Here is a 23,323-nt window from a genome sequence, read left to right on the forward strand (position 1 = left end):
ATACATGTGAACTGTTATTTTAAATGTTAAGAAATACCGTGATATGGTAAAAGTGAAAGTAATGTTAAAAATTTGTTATTCGTGTGACTGTAAAGATTAAATCATGGCGAATATGTGGTAAAGGTTGAATGATGTAGTTAGGCTCTCTGACGCTACACTTTAGAGTTAGCACTTTTAGAATAGTACCTCAGGGTTTAGAGTTGAAAGTAGGGTGTGTTAAGAGGTCTCGTTATGTTGAATTTTAACACGTTAGTGTTTTGATTGTAGGAGGAAGTGTGGCACTCTTAGACAGAAACACATTCGTGTTTGGTGTTCTTTTACAACACATGTCAGAGAGCACGGGGAGAGATAATTAAAATAGTCATGAATGAAATAAGAATGTTAAGAGAAGTATATTCTATATGTTATTTGCAATGTCATTGTGTAACATTTCATTAAACTAGTTTTCCTTCCAGATCTCTGGAAGGAACCAGAATTGAATAAAGCTCCTGTTTAGATGCAGTACAGATGAAAAAAAAAAAGATTGTTGTATATCCTGGGAGCTGCTATTGTAACAAATTTCTTTCTTTTAAATTTTCTAGTTTCTAGTTAAGTTATGGTTGTAAAAGGTTGGCCTCGCGTTAGATTCTAGAGCTAAAAGTTTTCAACAAGGTCGTTTTAGACCTCAGTTTCAAACTAATTAACTCTGGCGGGAAGTATGTAAGGATCTTAAGTTTTACTAACGTTTATTTTATTTTAAATCTTTACTATCACTTCTTATTTTCTACTTCCGGCCAGAATTATAAGCGTGAAGGTTTTTATGCAAAGTTTGTCTGGCGAACGCCAAGTATTTAAGTGTGGCCTTTTTGCCAAGCGTAAGAGAGGAAGCAGTGAGTTCGAAGCAGGCCGCTTACCTTAGAAGTTACGCAGTTGCTGTTCGCCTTCCAGGCCAGAGGTTTTAATCCTCTTGATAAATTAAACGTATTGTAGTGTTCACAGTCTCTGTGCTACATACGCTTCCTGTTTTTATAAGGCCAATCTTCCACGTGTATTGTTCTAAAGTTAAATTAGAGTTTAGTTTTATTTTTATACTTTTTTACGTTAGACCCCGAGTGGAGGGTCAGTGTATTCCGAAGTACGGAAGTTATTGTATATAGAGAAAAATAAAGGGTTTTGTATACCCTTCGTCTGTATCCTGTCTACTTACCACAATTAGTGAACATAGCTTTAGTAAGCTCTCTGTTCCGAGTCAGGTCCTTGTATGTTCCCGAAGAAGGTTAGAAGGAGCATTGAACCTGATAGACTATATTTAGCATTGTTACAGTATATGATAAAAGTAAAGATACTGTTTAATTATTTATAGCAGTTCGCATACTCGTTTGCTATTAATCATGTATTTAATGGCAAATTAATCATGTATTTTATAGCAAATTAATCATGTATTTCGCGTACTCATAATAGCTATTAATCATGCATTTAATAGAATCTGAAGAGAGGGCTGAGATAGAAGAACGCAATAAAAAAATCAAGGAAAATGAACAAATTATAAAGAATCTCGAACAAGAAGTAGAAAAACTACAAATAAGTAAAACGAGAGGTCTGCAGGTGAGATCAAAGTTATTTTTCAATTTTTTCATTATTAATTAATTTCAAAACTCATTTATTTGCAAATACAGACCCATTTTTTAGTGGAAAATTAGTATATAGTAAAGACGTTTTTAAAAAGAACTATTTTCGCAAGATGGTAGAAAAATATTAAACACTTTTGTGAATTTCGGCTTTTATTAAAAATCATAATACTTGTCCTTGCTGCATAGTTTTTTGAATTAATAAACTGTCATTTAAATCTTTTTCTAATTATTTTTCTAAATATACTGTACTGATAGTCCAAAGTAACCTAATCTAATAAAGACTCCCTATCCCGCTTTTATTGCAGTTACATTTTTCATTATCTTTTGCGCAATAACAGATTTTCCTTTATGTTTTATTGAATGCGCGGTTTCAATGAAAGCATAGTAGCATTTCATTAAGCCTTCGTTAAGGGAAAAAGATTCAAAGTGCTTTTATTTAAATAAGTCACTCAAAAAGATTATATATATCAGTTTTATTGAATTTTATAAATTGTAGCTTATAAAATCCAATTAACGGTATAGGTTACAACCCTATAATTCTAACTGTTACGTTCAATTAAACTGCAGGATAAGAAGATGCAGTTTAGTAATGTGGTAGGATTACCTATGATGTCAGTATAGCTTTGATACCAAAATTTCTTAAAAATATTATATTGTCGGTTGTTTCATGTATTATATTATTATGTAAATCACCAGGCTGCCCGAATTTGAGAACCTTAAAATCCAGGTGTGAAACATGAACACATTCGAGATTATCTTAATATCATTGCCCAGCTTAATGAGTAACAAGATTTTTGGCCTTTTCTTCTTTATTGAAACTTATAGTAATCGCAATGTATACTTGAGCATGCTTCAGATCGTTTTTTCCACTTATAATAATGGCAATGGAAATTGCTAAAAATGCAGATTTTTTTTAACAAGATGGAGCATCTCTCCACTTTACGAATTATGTGCAATTGTTACGAATCATGACGAACTAAACTGTCGATTTGCAAGAAAGTGGCATTGCAGTAGTGGACCTATTCTGTAGCTTATATGAAATCCTCATCTTATCTCATAAACTTCCGTTTCTGCGGCTTTCTCAAAAGTTAGGTTTGCAGTGAAAGAATAGATAATCTTGTCCACTTCGAAATAATCATAAAAGCATTGACTAAGAAATGATGTATTGAAAAACTGATGGAAAAGAGCGTTTAGAATTTAGATCAGCTTTTCAGCAAATTATTTCCTTAGTTGCTTTACGTCCAGATCTCTATTCATTGGATGGCTTTGCGTTTGCTATCCTCTAGCTGAATACTCGAAATTTTTTTCGTTGTTATCCCGTAAGTGCGTTTTCTTTCACTGTAATTTAAGAAGGCGAGTTTGCTAAGCTTCGTAGCTGTAATCCTGCAAATTTATGCACATTACGCCGATTCTTGTTGCTAATTATTAGTAACTTTGAAAAAAAAAATAAAAAATATTTTCAGTTACTGTCACAGTTTTAAAATTCAATTAATGGAATAAACAATATATTTATTTTTTATTTATTATGTTTGTCTTAGCTGTCTAGTTCTAGTCTTAGTTTTTTTTACTCAACGATATCATGTCTCTGCAACTATAAATAATCATGATAACTTTTTTTTTCTTCCAATGGCGGGCGCTTACCTATGCCGGCATCGGCCACTCCTAAGGCCAAATGAGGTGGAGTGGTCTCTTTATTATGGAGGCACCTAATAGGTGAGCCACCTTTGCCTCCTATGAAGGGACAGACAATTTTTATATCCATGCTTTCTCCGGGATTCGGACCCGAGCACTTCGGTATAGCAGTCAGGCTTCCCTAACCAATATACTGTCTGGGCGGCTAATCATGATAACGTGTGAGTACTATGACTGCATATTTAAAATATTTATGCATATTTTTTGCATGGTAACAGATAATTCCTAGCCTTTAACATACTTTTCATCCTACCTAAACTGCTGTCCTTTTGGTATAGGTTTTCCACCATTCCTAACCAGGGTACAACCCCACCATTAAACTTTGACATCTCTGAAGAATATATGTCTTAACATTATCGCACAAGTGCTTATAAATCCGTACGTAATATTGTATACATCTCAATTTTATGCTTTAGTTTCTTTTTCGTTCTTTCTCTCTCTCTCTCTTTTTTTTTTTTTTATTTTTTTTTTATTGACTTTGAAGTGATTTTTAAGTTGAACAAGGCTCACCATCATCATCAGATGACTGCAACTTCATCTAACTACTGTTTTTTACTGATGTGCTAGTCTTAAAATAAATATCTGTTACTTGGTATAATAAATATGATTTAATTCTGTTATCTCAATAAAAATCATAAAAATAACAAAAAATCCTAAACTTATTGTAATAGCAGTTCTATTATGCATGAGTTAAAAAAGAGAGGATCTCGAGTAGATGTAGTCACGCAGATTTTGTGTTGTCAGGAAGGACCTCTTTTACCTTGCGTACTGTGTTTGGGTTAGATCAGGGGTTAATGGTGTCAATATTGATCCCCCTGGAGGTCGATGATTTAAAAAGAGTTAATGATGATCAATATTTCGACAGCTAGATATGCTCCAGCAACATATCCGCATAATCAAAATTCGTTGATGACAAAAATTTATTAATAAAATTCATACTTAATTGCTTATTGACTTAGAGTTGTATCATACAAACTTAGAGTTGTATCATACAAAGTCAAGTCATTCAAAACACATGGGTACGCTAAGTTTTGCAGTTTGAAAATTATTCTAAAGAAATATCCCAAAATAAAAATTGTTACCGAAACAACAGTCTTGACTTTCCTGTCTATTTACGTAGTAGAAACAACTTTCAGTCAAGTCAATAATTTAATAAAGAAAACAAGAAAGAGGTTGAATATTTTTGTACGAGGTAATTTAAAAATTAAGTTAAGCAATTTTGTGCCAAATATTAAAAAATTGCATCATTACATCAAGTGCAGCCATCACATTCATTCTATAAGGTATTTCTCCCACTTTCCTAGCGTGCCTTCGTGGTGTAGTGGTTCTGTACGCTGGGCCGGTATCCAGAGGTCCGTGGTTCGATTCCTGGCAAACGCGTTTGCTATTTTTCATCTTGCCTGCTTCCAAAAAATCCTAATGTCTCTGCAATTTAAACGGAGCTTTTGTGCAATTAGAATTTGTGATTTTTGTTTCTGAAAACCTACTTCTATTTGTAAACGCAAAAGTGATGACACAACAACAACAAAAATCTACTAAACATTTTTTTTTTTCAAAACTTCTGTTCATATTCTTAGTCTAATTGTTATCTTATCTTGAGTTATTTTACGCGCAGTTATTTTGTGTGCTGCATATTATACAAATAAGTATAAGAGATCGATGAAGCCATCCTTTTAAAAGGGGAAGGTGCAAGAAAAGGTTGGGAATCTTTGAGTTAGATTTTAGAAAGGAAGAAAGGCAAGTTATTGGAAGTTAGGTAAATGTAGTTTTAATGAATACTTTTTTAGCAGTCCAGTTGTTTTAATCCTAACCACTTTTCAATATGAGGAAAGGATGGGACAAGGAACAAATTATAAAACAAAATTTTCTTATTTGCTTTACAGTAAATATGTACTCGTATTTAATCTACAGAGAAGAGAAATTGCAGATTGCGCATGATCCCAATAAGTCCTGATAGTTAGAAATCTAATGTGTTTTCTAGATCTTGGGTAATCTTATGTATGTATTTGTGTATAAAGAGAAAATTATAAGCTCCTGTAGTGCTGAAATAAGTTACCCTACTTAAACAGCGTAGTATTCCAAATTACGAAGTAAACAAAAGTACTTTTTTAGTGTTTTTTAAAATTATTTATCCTAAATTGCTGTCTATAGCCATTTATCATGCACATAATATACTGTTATTTCTTGTCTACGTACAAAATTATTTTAGATTGTATATTCTGACATGTTTGCTACAAGTTTTCGATTCCATTGTTTTTCTATATATTATTAATTAGGCGCTTGACAATTTTATTTGTACGTGATACAGGCAATCCTTTTTTGCACAGCTTTATTTGCCCGTATGTGATACGGGTATCTCATTCTCGTAGTTTTTGACTATCACATATTATTTAGTATTTTATTTCACTTTTTTCGGTTTCTAGATCGCGTAAGAACAAGTTTGTAAGTCTTGTAGAGACATTAGGTTATTTCGATGCAGGAAAGGATGAAAAATGAGCAATGCCCTCGCCGGGATTCGAACCACAGGCCTCTTGAATACGCGCCGAGCGTGCTGACCACTACACTACGAAGGCGTGCTAAGAAGGCGGGAGAAATACCCTATAGGCTATTCTTCTTTCTTACAGTTGAATTTGTAATGAAACGTCTGCTTTCTTACAGTTACATTCGGTTGTATTAGCTAAATGTGTTTCTTATTAAAGTTATCTTACAAATTTACAAACTTTTATTATTAAAAACATACAAAATAGCTTTTAAGTTATGCCATTGTAATTTTCATGTTTTAATTTTCGTTCATTCCTTGTTTTAAAATATACCAAAAATTGGCTGTTCCTTGTTTTATAGAGTATAGATGAAATAGCTAAAATTTTTCAGATGTGTAATAAATACGAAATGTAAAGCTGTGTGAAATATTTAATACTACCTGCATGTGTTAAACAAGGTCAACATTACATGGGTATTTTATATAAAATAAGCTTATTACTTATATTTACATGTGTGCAAAAAGTCAGCATTATAGGGCTAACTTAATTTTTTATTTCTCTCTAAATGTACTTTTTTTATAAATCATGTTTCACATATAATTCATCTGAAATACGATTTTCTTCCAAATTCTGTAATTTAAAAATAGGGGATTGAACTGCTTTATGAAATTTGTTGAGCTGAGAAGTGGTTAGATTTAACTTTCATTATTCTTATTTCAGGGGGATGAAAAGATAATTGCCAAAGCTTTCCAAAAACATTCACGTGAAATCGGGGTTCTTGCAGGAAAATCAGGAAGGGTAGGTACTTTTATGAAATGTGCTTAGCTTCATAATAATATCTGTTACAAACTTTTCATAACTTGTTTAATTAAATTTATCTTCATTAACCTGAAGGCTTTTTAATTTAGGCTATATTCCTTTAAGTATAAGTTATCGCGTAGTAAGTATAGTCAATGATAAAAAGAACTAAATGCGTGGAAGTAATATTATTCGCCATAATTATATGGTTGTAATTAAACAAAATTGTAATAGCAAACTATCTTGCATAATTAAAGCATTTGAATTTTAACTGCTTGTTGACTGTTAAAAGTCTCTTGATATGATATAGATTGGCCACGAGAAAGCAGCCCCACAAAATTCTACAATAACTTATAATCGATATAATACATTTACCAACCATCAGAGCAAATGCTGAAAGCATTCCTATTTGTAGAAAAGGAATCTTGATCGAAAATTCATTTTTCAGGTCCTAAGCTTTTTTCAGGTCCTTCATGTTTTAAGTTTTACATTTGCATACAGTATGCGGAATACAATTTAATCTGTGTTTTGAATATAATCAGTAATATAACCTGTCTGATTCATATTTAACTTTGTATTCTATGTAGAAAAGATGATTTGTGTTAGCTGTACTTAGTTTCTCTGTTTGTCATTCCCTGTGTCGTTATTTATATATCTTTTAGATATTTAATTGCGTATAACAAGGCATTTAAAAATTTTAGTAATATCTGTGATTTGAATTTTGAATGAAGAAATATGATATAAAATGAATCTGTATGTTATTTCAGGAAGCCGTTGAGATACTTGATGGGAAAGTTTTGGATTTGATTAAAAAGAGCAATGCCTTGACTCACGAGCTGAAAGTAAAAGAAAAACATCTGCAGAAACTGAAAGAACAATCGAAAATTGTTGCATGGAATAACTATAATGATTTTATAAGAGAACATGCTGAATCAGAAACTTTAAGGGTATGTTTTTTCAACTGAACTTTTAGCTTAAGTTTTATGGCTAATGAAATTCTTAGGTTATAAACAAAACATGTTTTGATGATTCAGGAAAACAATATTTTCTCGCAAAAATATTTATTGCTGAAAATAATTATAATATTTTATGCATTGTTAAAACAAATTTAGAAGATTTATATGTAAAATTGTTTTGTATCAAGAAATTTCTGCGCAAAAGTGTTTATTAGGCTATCATAATAGCTTAAATCTTTATCACCGTTTTCCAAATTAATAATATTAACTATTTAACATTTCTCTGTGTAAATTGGAACTTCAAAATATACTTGTAACTCAAACACATTCAATCGAGACACATATAAAAGGTAGTCTTTCGTAGTTTAATTATTTTTTGTTAATTTCATATCTTTCTTAATTTCAGACATGTTAGATCTGCTTTAAAAAAATCCTTACATCAAGTTGTCTAAAAGAATAAAATTATTCTGCATGATAGGTTGTACAGATATTATGTATTAAAATTTAATATTATTGAATTTCTGAAATGTAAATAATACTTATTTATAGCGTGTGAGAGAATTAGAAAATGAATACCAAAAAGTCGAAAAAAATTTAATGGAATGTCAGATAATTCAAGCAAAATACAAACTAATACAAGAGCAACTTAGAAGAGTAAGTAAGTTTTTATTAATTTAATATTTAATTAAGTGTTATTACTATTAGTGTTTTATTTTATTTTATGTTTTGCTGCTTTTAGAACATAGCGAAAAGTATGTGAATATAAACATTCAGCTTTCCGAAGTAGAACTATAGAGACTAATAAGGTAATAACTTAATAGAGACTATTAAGGTTTTCACGACAGGAAACATAGAAAATCGGTTGCAGATGAAAACTTCGTGAAAAAAGCATCACGGGCGAAAACGTCGCGTAGAAAACAACGCAAAGGTCAAACGTCGTCGTCCAAAACATCGTGGGAGAAAAGAAAGCAAGGGAAAAACATCGCAATTCTAAAACATTGCACTTTAAAAGAAAGCGTTCACATACAAAAATTTCTCAGTTTTAAAACACTGTTGTAAAGCACCTACAAATTATCGAATGATGAGAACATTGCAGATATGCGTTTTCCGAGTGAAAAAAATTTTTAGAAAATTCACGTAATGGTTTGAGAGCTCGAGAAAAAAGTAATAGTTTTACCTCTATATTTCATATTTTTGAATTAACTAATAAGTTTTTACTGAGAAAACAAGAAGGAAAGTTACGCATTCAAAACCTGGAAATTAGTAAAAATTAATGCTACGAATAATAGTTAATTTAATTTTTAACTTACGTGGCTTCCTCTTTCTAAACTTTTTAACACTATATTTTTTTATGAAAATCTTCTAATACGTGTAAAAGAGATTAATTAAACACTGATTTTTAGTGTTTAGCAACATACGTTTAAAATTATATTAACTGTTGTACGTAGCATTAATTTTTACTAATTTCTAGACTTTAAATGCTTAAGTTTTCTTCTTGCTTTTCAGTTAAAATTTATTAGTCAATATAAAAATGTAAAATGTAGAGGTAAAAATATTACCTTCTTGTGCTCACAAATCAATTGGAAAAAATTCAATTTAAATGTCAAAAAAAAAAAAAAAAAAAAAAATACTTCCCTGTTATGTTATCATCATGCAATGACTTATAGGTACTTTATTTTCTTACCAGGATATTTTTGAAATTAGATGTTTTAAGACTGCGAAGTTTTTTGCGCCGCTGTATTTTCTGCTATGATGTTTCATACCATGATATTTTAGAACTGAGGTATTTTCTATTTGCTTTTTCCCTTCTTCCCAGGATGCGACATAGAAAACTATATATAGAAAACTATTCTGTTTTTGCCACTATATTTTTGACGAACGCCAGGAAATGAACTGCGCCTTTACTAGGATTATAAGGCGAGTAAAGCAATGTTAGCAATGCAGAGAGGTGCAAGATTTTGCCTTTTGAATCAAGGTGGCGACGAATCGTGCCTTCTATCTGGTCGTAGTGGTAGAGACTGTTTAATTCTTCAGAGCTCAGAAAGATGAGAAATCAATTCTGCCTTCTCCGGCATTTAATCTACTATCTTTCAATTGCTAGCTGAAAGTGCAAATCATTCACATCAGTAGTCTCAAATGGCGGCCCGTGTATGGCTTCCGAAGCAATTTTATGTGGCCCGTATGTATTTACATTTCAGTTATGTACTTGTTGCAAATACGTTCTGGCAAAGATTTCAAGATTTTAGTTATTTGAATTCCCAGTTTATATTATTTTCATAACAATTAAAAGCGACACATGAATAACGCACTATGAAATCTGTAAAAGAAACTAAAAAATAAGATTATAAATCTTATTCAAAGATCTGAAGGATACAGATTTATTAACGTGGATTCGTACTTCTCAAAAGATTATGATTTTTTGCACTAAAAAGAATCACATTGTGGGAAATACATTTACATCTAAACAGCTCTTTTTTCACAGATGAAGATTAATAAGAACTCGGTTGACCGACGAGCATCTGCAGTCCGTAATGCAGATAATTTCTAGCAATTTCTCTCCAACAAACTTTATCAGAATCGAAACGCTATCATGTGTCCAGCTGTAGTAAAATATAAAAAGTTTCTAAATATTTACATACAAATATATGCATTTTTATTTATGCATTGAAGACAAATTTAATAAATAAGGGAAAGAGACTAGATTCTCCTTATTTACTTTCAAGTTTTGTCCCACTTGGAAAGTTTTAATTATTTGATTATTTTAGTTTAAATCCAAGTAAGCTATTCAATGACTGATGAAACATGTTAGAATTATTTGAAATAAATGTCAATCTGAAAATTTAGTAATTAACTGTCAATATACATTCTGTTGCAAAAAAATATGTCACGCAAGAAAAGTTGAGCCACAACTACGAACGCTGCATGCAAATATGGCTTGGCGAATTGTGTAAATGATTGAACTTGCAGCACCAATCAGCATTATGGAACGATACAACGCGCGTCTGAAGTGTGCAGCTTCTAGAATATGAATTAGCAGGTGCGGCGAGTGACAAGCATTTACAACCGGGCTGTTTAGCAATATATCTGCAGGGATATTAATTAGCAATATCTGCACTACTGGCAATGCCAAATTTTAACAATTGCAATATTTAATTGAATTTTATTTCCCCCTATGTTTTATCTTTTTCCTTTCATTTTGGCGGCTACCACTCGCGATTAAATCTTTTTTGTATATTTCTAAAATGCTTATTCTGGCTAAACTGTAGCCTTCGCAGTGGTACAAGCCTAAAACTTTGCCCATCTGCCCTCTCGCCATATCCTGCCATGCATGTCTTTTCTGTCACACGCCTGCTTTCGAATTTCACAGCGAGCTCAAATCGATTCTTAGGTATCGTTTGATTTCTTAATTAAAAAAAAATCTTGCATTTGAGGCAACAATCTAGGTAAAATAATTTGTATTATCTCCTCGTGAGGCCTTATGCCTTACAATAAATTAAAAATTTGGATTTTCCACAAATTAAAATCAGTCAGTTCTTTGACTTTAACGTAAACCGAGACTTACCAAAATGTTCTGACTCCAGCTTAGTGCTGTCTTTTACAACGGTAAATGCTTTGAAGGATACATTTTTGAGAACTTCAAATTTATAGGTGTCGCTGCCTAGCTTAACCAACACAAACTTGCCAAAGTATTTATAACAACTAGAAGGTCGTCCTGTTAAATCAGCAGTTGCTGTTGTAACTTTCTGTGTTTCTGGCATTGAGTACAGTATAAAATGCAAATTTAACTGTTCAAAAATGTTAGTTACCGAGGTTCTGCCATTGAAAGTCACAGCCGATTTCATAGCTGCGGATGGTTTCCACAATAAATCCTAATCCCTCCATGGGATTAACTGGCGCCGCTGGGGCAAGACTCGTGAACAGACATAAGCGAATTATCGTTATCTCTGGTTAACCACACGCAAACATAAGAAGGGTGTAAAAGACCCTTTTATTTAGAATTCAAAAAAATTAACAGAAGGCATTGCTTGTACTTACAAAACCAGTCAGCATTTATGGCGTAACTCAAAAGTAAGGAATTTCAAATTAAAACTAAAATCTTAACCCTTTGCGCTCGAGGCGCTTTTCTGTCGGTTGAACCAGCAACTTGAGAGTAATCAGCCATTCCCGCTTATATCCTGAGTTCCTTATTGTTAACTTAAAATAATTTTAGACACAATAAAACACTTTAAACTCGTATATTTTAACATTATACATATTTTTTTAACTTAATGAAACATATGTATTAAACATTACGTTCTAAAATTTTGCTTCGTATGATATTTTACAAAACAATCTCGAATATGCATCCTTGGCTTGTCGGAGAATGTGTCACAGTAGTATACAGTTTGTCGCCTTTGGGACGTTCTTTGGGAGCAAACCTTGCAATCTTTTTTTTTTTTTTTTTTTTTTTTTTTTTTTTTTTTTTTTCCCATCAAAATAATATGCAGCTTCCCATTTAGTCGGATCGTTTCAGAAATGCTGTGTGAAGTAGAAGCTGTGCTGGGTTGTTTTTGTCGAAAGTCTCCTCTCTGTTGATCCACTAAAGTTTTCAAATAATTGTAGGTGACTAAACGGCCGTTCGTTTCTCTGCTTCTTTACTGATTGATAAAGAATGTATGAATTGATGGAGCAAATCTCCAAACCCCCCAAAAATAGTTTTCGCCACCATTTTACGGATTCTCTTAAAAAACAATATGTCAAAGCCAGTTGGTCAGCTCGATCAACACCGCTCATAAATTTGATGTAATTTACAATAACATTGGGCTTTTTTCTAACGACTTCAATACCGCCTCGTAGAGTTCTTCTTACAGGAGTTACACTGGTGTGCAAAAATTAAGGACGAGACGGTTTTTTCAATATAACTTTGTACAAAAGCTTTCCAAATCAACACATTTAATATCGTAAGATCCCCAATACGTAAGGACATGAGTAATGTAAGCAACACTTACTAAAAGAGAAATCAGAGGGATAAAAAGAAGCTTTATTGAAAAAGTAGCATGGAGCGCAATGCGACTGAAGGCCGAAACATCCCTGTGATGGGTGTCCAGCAAGAAACATCCGGTCTTTAATAGGGGATATGATCTTCCCTGACTGCTAGGCAGGTTTCACAGCGTCTGCCCATGCTGAGAATGAGGTTGTCAATGAGTTGTTGAGGCATTGCTGCCCATTCGTCTTGCAGCGCCAATCGAAGCTCCGGAATCGTTACTGGTGGTAAGGTACGAGCTGCCAAGCGTCTGCCTAGAAAATCTCATACATGCTCGATGGGATTGAGATCCGGAGGTCGTGCCGGCCAATCCATACGTTCAATATCCTCACTCTCTAAGAGCTGTTCGGCAGCTACTGTGCAATGACATGGCGCATTGTTGTCCATGAAAAGGAACTGCGGACCCCTCTAAAAAGACGCACATATGGAAGAAGAATCTCGTTACAATAACGGGTCCCGTTGACTGAACCTGCGTCGAAGATGTGAAGGTCTGTACGACTACCAAGCATGATGCCTCCCCAAACGAGAACACCGCCACCTCCATACCTGTCCCTTTCAATGATGTTCGAGGGATGATTGCGGCTTCCCCGCTCTCTCCAGATGAGTATGCGATGAGAATCGCTACTCAGACTGAATCTGCTCTCATCTGTAAAGAGTACTCGTCCTCATTCATTGTCTCTCCAATTCCGGTGTTCCCGGCACCACAGAGAACGCCTTCTCCGATGGGCAGGCATTAGAGGTACACACCGTACAGGGCGTCGTGCAAACAGACCACCACCGTGCAGTCTTCTGGCCACGGTAAAACGCGATATCGGTCGTCCAGTTGCCTGTGTCGTGTGTCTAGCGATTTCTCCCGCTGTCTGCCGCCTGTTTCTTCTGGCCTGTAAGGCAATATACCGGTCATCTGTGGGTGTGGTTCTTCGTGGAGGACCACTACTAAACCCCCGGATAGCTGTTCCTGTAGTTTGAAATTGTCTCCAAAGTCGTGAAACGATGCCGTGAGCAATTCCGAACTCTGCAGCCACACTTGTCACACTGCGGCCTTCCTCCAACTTCCCAATGATTCGACCTCGGGTAAAAGCATCCAGATGTCTTCTAACAGATTGATTATTCGCCATTTCTCGCTGAGGCAGCAACTCGGTGTGATTTTAACTGCTATACGGCGTGCAATCTCTTTGCCAGAAATACTGATCTTACACCGACAACATGCTTTATACTACTCAGACACTCCCCCATTACGTCTACCTGCATATCTGCGCATGTGCTACCGTACATCACCTTACTTAATCTCCTGATTGGTCTTTCTGTCCGCTCTGCCTCTTCGTTCAGCTGATATGCTAATTTTTCGACTTCGTCCTTAATTTTTGCACACCAGTGTATTTCCGCATTATTCCAAGTAGTCAAAGCCGTCTCAATCCTCTTGTCCTTCCACGCAAGAACCAAAATATTACCTTTACGATATGCACATGTGGTTCGATTCTCAAATTTTGGCTTTCGTATTTCACATGGAAGGTGCTCTCTATTTGTCATGATCGTCCCAGTTAAGTGGCACTTTTGTTTGCGTAATTCCTCCGCCAATATGTAACTCGTATAATAACGGTCCGTGAACATGTGGTGTCCCTCAACACCGGGAATTTTATCCTGTATCATTTTGTATAGATGTAGCGGTATTCTGGCTGATACCGCTACATCTATACAAAATGATACAATCTATACAAAATGATACAACAAGTCTTATGAAAGTCTCTGTTCTTAGAGATCCATAATACGGCAGAATAGCACAAATGAAGCCGGTATTTGAATCTGCGAGCGTATAAACCCGAATACCCCATTTTATAGGTTTCATTGGATTGTACGTAATGAATGATATGCGGCCTTTGAATTTGACAGTCGACTCATCCATACAAATTTGCTCTCCGGGTACAAAATAATTCAAGAACCTTTCATTTATATACTCGAGGAAACCAGATACTAACTGCAAACGGGTTCTAGGGTTTGTGTTTTCTGAGGGTATTGTCTTGAGGTGAAGTCTCCAAAATATTTGACAAAATCAGTCTCTCGTAAACGTGTCTGAGTAAAATGGAATATAACTAGTATAATTTTTCGACCAGTATTCTTGTATGTTTGCCAGTGGCGTTGTCCCCATATTTATGATTGCCAAAATTCGGTAACTGTTACATCGTACCATGATCGCCATATAGAACGGGATGATAAGGTCTTCCCTTCCACCTTCCGTGCAGCGTTATTGTTAGTTTCCTGCACTATGTCAGTAACTAATTCCTCGGTGAAAAATAATTTGAAAAAATCTATTGGTTCTTTTATGTGTGCAAATACGTGCGGTCCTACTTGTCTTTCACCGGATACAAACGGTATTCTTTTGGGGATTTCTTCGGATTCTGTGCACACTGTCCATTCTGAAGGTTCAGTCTCATCTGTACAATCACTTTGGCTTCCAGATTCACTGTCGATTATTCGGATTTTTCGCATCACTATCTTTCTCACTTCCGTCTTCGTTCTCATGGGCAATCTGTCTATGTAGTCATGTAATTTCGTTCGTTATTGCCGAAAAATTAAACTCATCTTCGCTAGAAGTAACTTCTTCGTCGTGTTCCATACTTATTGGGCTCAGTAACTTTGAAAGAAATACTGCGATCGGCAAGAAGGTTGAGTTCGAACTGATGTCGAAGACAGAGTCCTATCCGCGGTCGCAAGTATTTTTGAGATAATACATTTAATCGCATAAGCATTGCAAAGACAACCTTTATTTGAGATAAGACATCCTTATAGCTATTCAGACACCTCGTAAGTTGATCTACAAAAGGCCAAATAGATCTCTCAAGCGATATTCCTTAGGTCAAACACAAATAAACACATCGATTCGAATGGTGCATCTCAGGCACCACTCGAGTTATCGCATCACATGCAGTGGTGCCTAAGAGGCACCGCTCGAGTGCAAAGGGTTAAGTTAGCGAAAAGGCTACACAGAAATGATTAACGCACAAGTTGGCTGAAACCTATACCGGCGTGATAAGCACTTTTGGCAAGAACAAAGCAACGCCCAAGACAGACTGCTTTCGTAGAGATTCAGCTAGCAACATGGCCGGCATCAGATGAAATACGCCCTGTCTAAACAATCTAAAACTTTCTTTTAAATACTAGTATCTCTTTCTACCTCATTTGAATACGCGCGAACTGCAAATTAGTAGTCTGGTAGGAAAGCGCAAAGGGTGAAATGACAGTAAAGAAACTGAACATAAAGTAACTGGTTAGATACCTGTTAGCTTACAAGCAGCATCTAAAATTCTACAAATAGTGATTCAGTGATAATTATATGATCACTGAATCATGAATCTCTGAATTATGATCACTGAATCTTTTTATGATCACTGATCATAAAAAGCATATACTTTATAAGCATATACCTTAGCATATACGCATATAAGCATATACGCTTAGCTTATAAGCATATACGTAAGCATATACCTTATAAAAAGCGTATACCTTTTTATGTTCTATAAAATAGCATGCATTGGACTACATGTCATTCTTTTTCCATTATGCTTAATGGGCAAATTTCCTTAAGAAAGTGGTACAAGGAGGCTGTTTCAGTCCGCCTAGAATCTTTTCTCTGCCTCGGAATGGCAACAGTGAGAACTTGACTTTCGATTTGTTTTGATGCACCTCGAATCCTGCTGATGAGATGCAGATTAGATTCTAGATTAGATTAATTTGATATTTTAATAAATTCTTTTTTAAACTTGATTGAGTATTTTGATCATATAATTATCACTGAATCACTATTTGTAGAATTTTAGATGCTGCTTGTCTCAAATAGAATTATCGTGGAACTTCGGAGATGCGCAGCGCCATTCTTTTGTTAGGTAAGTGTACATTAGCGCGTGTATACATATTTTTGGTGCTTCATCGGCTGGAAACCCGATGGATAGACAATGGATCGATGAGAAGTTTTATAATTCGGGACATTTCAGAAACGTGTAAATTACCTGTTATTCGAAAGGAGACTTTGTCAGCATTTGCATTTGGGGTTAACCAGACAACAGAATAGACTTACAATGTTGTGCAAGTCCAAATCAAAAATAGAAATGAACCATCCCTAAATATAGAAATTTAAGACACTAACCAAATATTCGCAATTAATTTACCTTTTCCTGATATCCGAGTTTCCAGAATTAATAGGATTACAATTAGCTGATTCTTGTGAATACAATGACAAAAACATTGCTGTTCTGATCACAGTAGATTACTATCAGGAAGTAATAACAGGTATTAAAAATAAACTTATAACTTCCGAAACAATATTTGGATGGTGATTTCAAGGCCGGACTGATTCTAACGATGAATTGTTAAACAGGGACATCATTGTTGACGATAGATTGATCTCAACACAGTTAAAGCAATTTTGGGAATTAAAGCATTGGGATTTGAACAAGGTAAGGGAAGTATTAAAATAGGTAATGACATTTTAGACAATTTTAACAGAATTATCAAATTTAAAGAAAAGCGATATGAGTTTAAATCCCCTCGGAATGAAAATTCGTCTGGGTTAAAAACGAATTACGTAAATGCAGAAGCTCGCCTTAATGAACTGGTTAAAAGGTTGAGAAACGATCCACTGCTTCATCAGCAGTACCAGTCAGCTATAGAACAGCATTTAAAGATGGGTATAACTGAGGAAATTAGTCAAAGTTCTGAAGAAACAAGAAGAATTTATTACATGCCTCACCAGCCAGTTATTCGACCCGATAAACCCGTCAGAGTTGTATTTGATGCATCCAGCCATTCAAAAGACGAATATTCTTTAAATGATTGTCTCTATTCCGGTCCTAATTTAAATCTACCATTCGTAGAGATATTAATACAATTTCGTACACATAATATAGCATTTACTGCCGACATCGAACAAGCCTTTCTCCAAATTTCTCTGTCACCTGAAGATGGGGATGCAGTAAGATTTTTGTAAGCAAATAACCTTACGGATAGCATATTTCACAAGTGCACATCTGTGTAGCCACCGAGGGAGTGGTTTCTAGAATGGACCAATGGGCATTCAGTAATATTTCTCTCATCTCACATTACCCTTCGCGCGCTTTAAGATTTAGGCAAGATGGTTGAAAATATTTTGCCACGCAATTTTCTGTACAAAATAATTAAAACATCGTCGATTTCTTCTGAAAATTTTCATTGCGAAGTTAGATCAAATATAAACAATTGCGAAGATTTTACTACCTGGTTGAAAGAATTTGAAATAAATACAAACACAAGCTGGATACTTCGCAAAAATATCCATGTGAAATATTACTTAATAAGTGGTAAATAAGATGAAGAAAGAAATATGGGATAAACATCTGAGCCCAAATGCTATTTTTACATAAAACTACGCATATGAGAAAAATGTTTACACCAATCATATATGTAAATAGAAGTCTGCAATTTTTATTGCAATCTATATGAAAAAGATGAAAGATATTCTATAATAAAAGCCAATGCAGAATTTTATCCAAAGTGAACTTTACCAATCTGCATTTGTATACATTTAAGGTGTTAAATTTCACATTTAATAACTGCTCACTCTTAAATGTACTGTCTACACAAGAAATAATATTAAACAGAATGAATTTATCTTATTCACAACGAATACATTCAGTTTATTCATATATAAATTTTGATGTTAACAATGGATATAATTAGATCATACACAATCTGTACTCTGAATCTTACACTTTCAAAAGCAAAAGAAAGCGAGCACTGAAATAAGAAAACATTAGATTCATTGTAACACTTCCAGTACTTCTCAGCTCAGTAATAAAAGAAACTATACACTTGAATTCTCTTTTAATCCACAGGTGTTAGTAAATGCATAATATTCGAGGCTAACTGTAGCTTTAATCATTTTCTCGATGTAAAGAGCTATAATATGCCATGAACATCAATCCAAATATCAATGCGTGATAAAAATTGCGAAAGTGAAATGTCAGCAATTAATTAATCTCATAAAACGAAAGCACTACGAGATTTTCTACTATTAAACCATACATTTATAACTGCGAAACAAATGCAAATTAAGACGTAAACAACATAATGCTCGCATGCACGACGATTTAGCGTCACAAGAGCAATAGAAGCTCATTGGTCCATTTTCGAAACTCCTCCCTCAGTGGCTACGCTGATGTGCACTTGTGAAATAATATGCTTACGGATAAGGATGGGAAACTTAACACGAAAGTACTTAGACTGACTCGGTTTTGTTTGGCGCTACATCTAGCCCATTTTTGCTTGCCGCTACAATCAAACACCATAAAATAAACACCTTTAAAGAAACAAATCAGAAAGCAGTTAAACTGTTGAACGAATGTTTATACGTAGACGATTTAATAGGTGGGATGAAGACGAAGCTAAACTTATATATGAAGACATTAGATATATATTGAAGGCTGCTGGTTTTAACGTGCGAAAATGGAAAACAAATTGTGCGAATCTGCAGGAAGTTTTTGACGAATACGAAAATGGTGAAATCCAGAAAGTCCTGGAAAAGCATTTATTGGGATATAAATGGGATTACAAGGAAGATCTTTTGAAGATAGAATCGCAAAATCTAACCAATCAAGCTCAAGGGAAAACAAAGCTAATGACAAAAAGAGAAGTTCTTAAAAACCATTGGAAAACTTTATGATCCTATTGGATTCATAAGTCCATTCACTATTAGAGCAAAAGTACTAATGCGGGAAATTTGGCAACTTGGGATAGATTGGGATGATCCGTTGACATTGGACTTTGAAAACAGAATGAAAAAATAGTCTAAAATGGTCTAAAAATGGTCTGATGGCGATGGAACTTTTAGTGATTCAGAATGTAAACATTCCGCGACATTACTTCCGAAAGACTAACAAGTCTGAATTGAGAGATATTCAAATGCCTTGCTTTACGGACTCAAGTCAGAAGGCATATGGAGCTGTAATATACCTGCGATACGTCACGAAGGACAGTGAAATAGGAAGTAGTTTTGTCATTTCCAAAACCACAGTAACTCCACTGAAGAAGCTGTACATTCCAAGACTAGAACTAATGGGAGCGCTCATCGGAGCAAGATTAGCCTCAAATGTGAAAGGACAGTTAGAGAAAAGGCTCCAGATGAATGTATATTTTTGGCAGACTCTTCTGCGACATTACATTGGATAAAGGGCGATTTAAATAAGTGGAAGGCCATTCATCCAACATCGAATAATGGGAAGAGAGAAAACATCACCCGAGTCTTGGAATTATTGTCCTGGAGATGAATATCCGTCTGACATGCTGACCAGAGGAACGAAGACAAATTCCACGAAAGGAATAACGTTAGCTAAACTACGAAATAGTGAAATATGGTTGCATGAACTTAAGTGGTTATTACAGAGCATCGATTCGTGGCCACTCGCAGAATCAGTAAAGGATTTCAAAGATAATGAAAAGCTTGAACTTCGAAAGAGAGCTGTGGTGAACTCAACAGTCACAGGTGAAAATTCCGTTCAAAACAAATTCATTAAAGGGTATCATTTAGCAATTTGATTATAACTACTGCGAGGTGTGTAAGGTTTGTGAACAACTGTAGAACCAATCCACCATTAAGAACAGAAAGGGTTTTGAATGCTTCTGAATTATAGAATGCAACAAATGTGCTAGTCAAAGTGCACAATATTCTGAATTTCAACCTGAAATTAAGTGCCTGCTGTCAAAACGATCAGTTCTAAGTAATAGTAAGGTTTTATCCTTAAATGTATTTCTTGATGAAGATGAACTTTTACGGGTTGGTGGGCGATTGAGTCTGAGTCTCTCCAATCTTTCAGAAGACCAGAAACATCAACTTCTTTTACCCAAAAGTCATCATTTCACTGAATTACTCATATATTATTATTACAAAAACTCTCTTCATTCGGGTGTTCAAACAACACTTTCTTTTATTAGACAGTTATACTGGATACCTTCCGGACAAGATAGAGTTAAACATGTTAGAAATAAATTCATGACTTGCTTTCGGACAAGAAACCAAACCATAAACCAAATGATCGGAGACTTACCTAGAGATAGGGTTGCAATAACTAGCCCATTCGAAAAAAATAAGACTAGCCTTTTCAGGTCGCGTTATCTTCAAGCCTAACTTGAAAATATCTAGGTTCAGATGGACTATTACGAGTCTTGGACATCAGAACATCAAATGGAATCTTCCGTCGAACCGTCTCCAATATCAGTCCACTCCCATTCCCAAATGATGTTGGGCAACCGTCCAACGGGGGCCGAGATGTTCCGATTTGAATAGAAACTTTTCTCTGCTTCGGAATGGCATCAGTGTGAACTTGACCTTCAATTTGTTTTCATGCACCTCGAATGCTGTTGATGAGATGTAGATAAGATTCTAGATTAGATTAATTTGTTTGGTATTTTAATAAATTCTTTTTTAAACTAGATTGAGTATTTTGATCATAGAATTATTACTAAACGACTATTTGTAGAATTTTAGATGCTGCTTGTCTCATATAGAATTATCATAGAACTTCGGAGATGCGCAGCGCCATTCGTCTATAGATTATTGTACATTAGCGCATATATACAGAGGCCATTTATCTAAGGCAACTTAAGAAACGATTATATTGATTTCATTTTCCAAATTTTGGAACTAAATTTTCTCTATTTAAAGTGGAATAAGCTCAAAATTAAGTTTAAAAATTTATAAAAAAATACGTTTAGTCTTTTAATTGTACATGTAAGCAAAAATATAATTAGTTCAAGAACATTTTGATGAAAGATTTTCGTATGTAAGCAGATAGCGTAATAGCCTCAAAAGGAGAATAAAATTTTGAGAAACTTAAGTGACTATTCGCCATGTCAAGTACCTAAATTTATTAATCGATGAAATACTATCAAATTTAAACGCATTCTAAAAGCAGAAACTGGACTGCAAATTGAATACACATATTTTTAACATAACAACAACTATGCTGTTATGTTTTAAACATTCCTTGCAGTATTTGTTACAGAAAAAGGTAAATTTTATGTTTCGACACATATTAAAAATTAACGGGCATCATCATTATAATAATCCAAATTAAATAATTTAAGTTTTTTTATTCGTAGAATACGATATAATATAAAGAATAGATCATAGTTAAATTCTAAACGTAAAGGTTTGCAGAATATAAATGGGAAAATATTTAACTCGAATGTTTTAAGCTTTTCCATTTGTACAAAAATTTTTATAAATGCGGATAAAATACATTTTAAATATTGTTTAATTAAATAAAAAATATACTACTCTGATGTAGTTTATAATAGCATTTTTGCAATAAAAGTTATTTAATTAATTATTTTATTGTTGTTTAGTCTAAAATAATTAAGACTCTAATTGTGTTCAAACGTATGAATAAGATCTTTTGGTTTATATATCCATAAGAAAATTTCAGATGTCTGAAATTTATATTCCTGTATAAAATATTATTTAAATATTTTAAATTTTTATTAAAGGAGTTGTCTGCATATCCATCATTACTTCAACAACTAGAAGATGACTACCGTGCACAGCAAGCTGATATTGAAAAGCTTATTGTAAGTGTAGAGAAAGCTCATAAAAGGCGAGATATTGCTCGTAAAGAATTTACGAAAATGGAAGCTGATGCTGTGATGGCTCGTCAGGAAAAAGAAAAAATTCTTGCTGAATATAGCAAAGTACTTAAACCAAAACCGACTGCTGCTGAGGTAAATATTTGTCCTACGATTTATGTATTCTTGTAAAATAATATATGATTTTGGTAATGGTGCTGATATGATAGATTTATTTTAACATCCAACATTTATTTCATTTTAACATTAATTTTGACAAAATTATTCATTTTAAAAATTCTCAGCAAATAAACTAAGGAATCCAGATCAAGCTTTATTACACTCAAATAGGGGTAAGCTTGTCAAATTTTTTCAAATATACTTTTACTAACAATCAGTGTGTCCATCGTTATTGAAACAGCAGACATCTCTATGCCACTGGAAGGATTTTCATGGACTGTTAGCTGATGTCATATTGAAGGAAAAGAATAAAAGAAACGCGACTTTTTCATCTCATTACCGTAGAGACCATTTGCGAGAGTGTCTCAATCAAAATTTACCACCGAGATTAAGAACGTTTGGGGAGAGTATCTCAGTGAAAATTTCCTCAAACATGAGAAAAGGAGATGTCTTAATGCGGTAGCCGGCTGGTTTTCGGATTTAATATTACGTGACTTTTCTTTGGAAACATCTGTCAACGATACCATCTTTACTACCTATAATCTCCGGAATTTTCGCAAACGTATCTCCGATGCTGTGACTCTGGTCGACTGTGATATGCAGTCTGTGGACGAAAGGGAAATTTGCAAAGATATCCCTCCTACCTGCTGTAACATCAAATACAAACACACTCATCCACAGAAGTATTTCTTAAATGATGATGGAGACGTTCAACACTTGTGAAAAGAATGAAAAGAGTCTCGTGAATTGCCCTTTATTTCAATGTAATAATTGATATCGAATGAGTAGTTTTTATGAATATTAAAAGCCTTACACTTAAAGTGGAAACAAATAACCCTGTGGGTGATTTCTAAGTGGAAGACCCGGGACCACACAGAGATGAGAAAATCGTGTGTGCGGTGCCCGCAAGTTTCTGTTTTCAAGTTTTTATGACGTGTCACATGACATGGTTCTGACATCTCAGACGCAATAATTCGTTCCAGTTCGGGGGTCGAC

The 23,323-nt window shown here is 34.3% G+C and overlaps 1 protein-coding gene across 1 annotated transcript in view; it reads left to right on the top strand.

The window, feature by feature from the left end:
• LOC118179464 (outer dynein arm-docking complex subunit 3-like) overlaps nt 1-23,323 on the top strand; it is a 114,542-nt gene that overhangs the window by 59,361 nt on the left and 31,858 nt on the right. Inside the window, exons 3-7 of the mRNA XM_085818173.1 lie at nt 1,463-1,584; nt 6,503-6,580; nt 7,348-7,527; nt 8,086-8,190; nt 22,073-22,303. Of these exons, the coding sequence (XP_085674299.1) occupies nt 1,463-1,584; nt 6,503-6,580; nt 7,348-7,527; nt 8,086-8,190; nt 22,073-22,303 (716 nt within the window). The remainder of the gene's footprint in view (nt 1-1,462; nt 1,585-6,502; nt 6,581-7,347; nt 7,528-8,085; nt 8,191-22,072; nt 22,304-23,323) is intronic.

The sequence above is a fragment of the Stegodyphus dumicola genome, chromosome 1 (genome assembly GCF_044657685.1).
Source record: "Stegodyphus dumicola isolate Sdum_Otavi_A_Nest chromosome 1, ASM4465768v1".
Classification (NCBI taxonomy): domain Eukaryota; kingdom Metazoa; phylum Arthropoda; class Arachnida; order Araneae; family Eresidae; genus Stegodyphus; species Stegodyphus dumicola.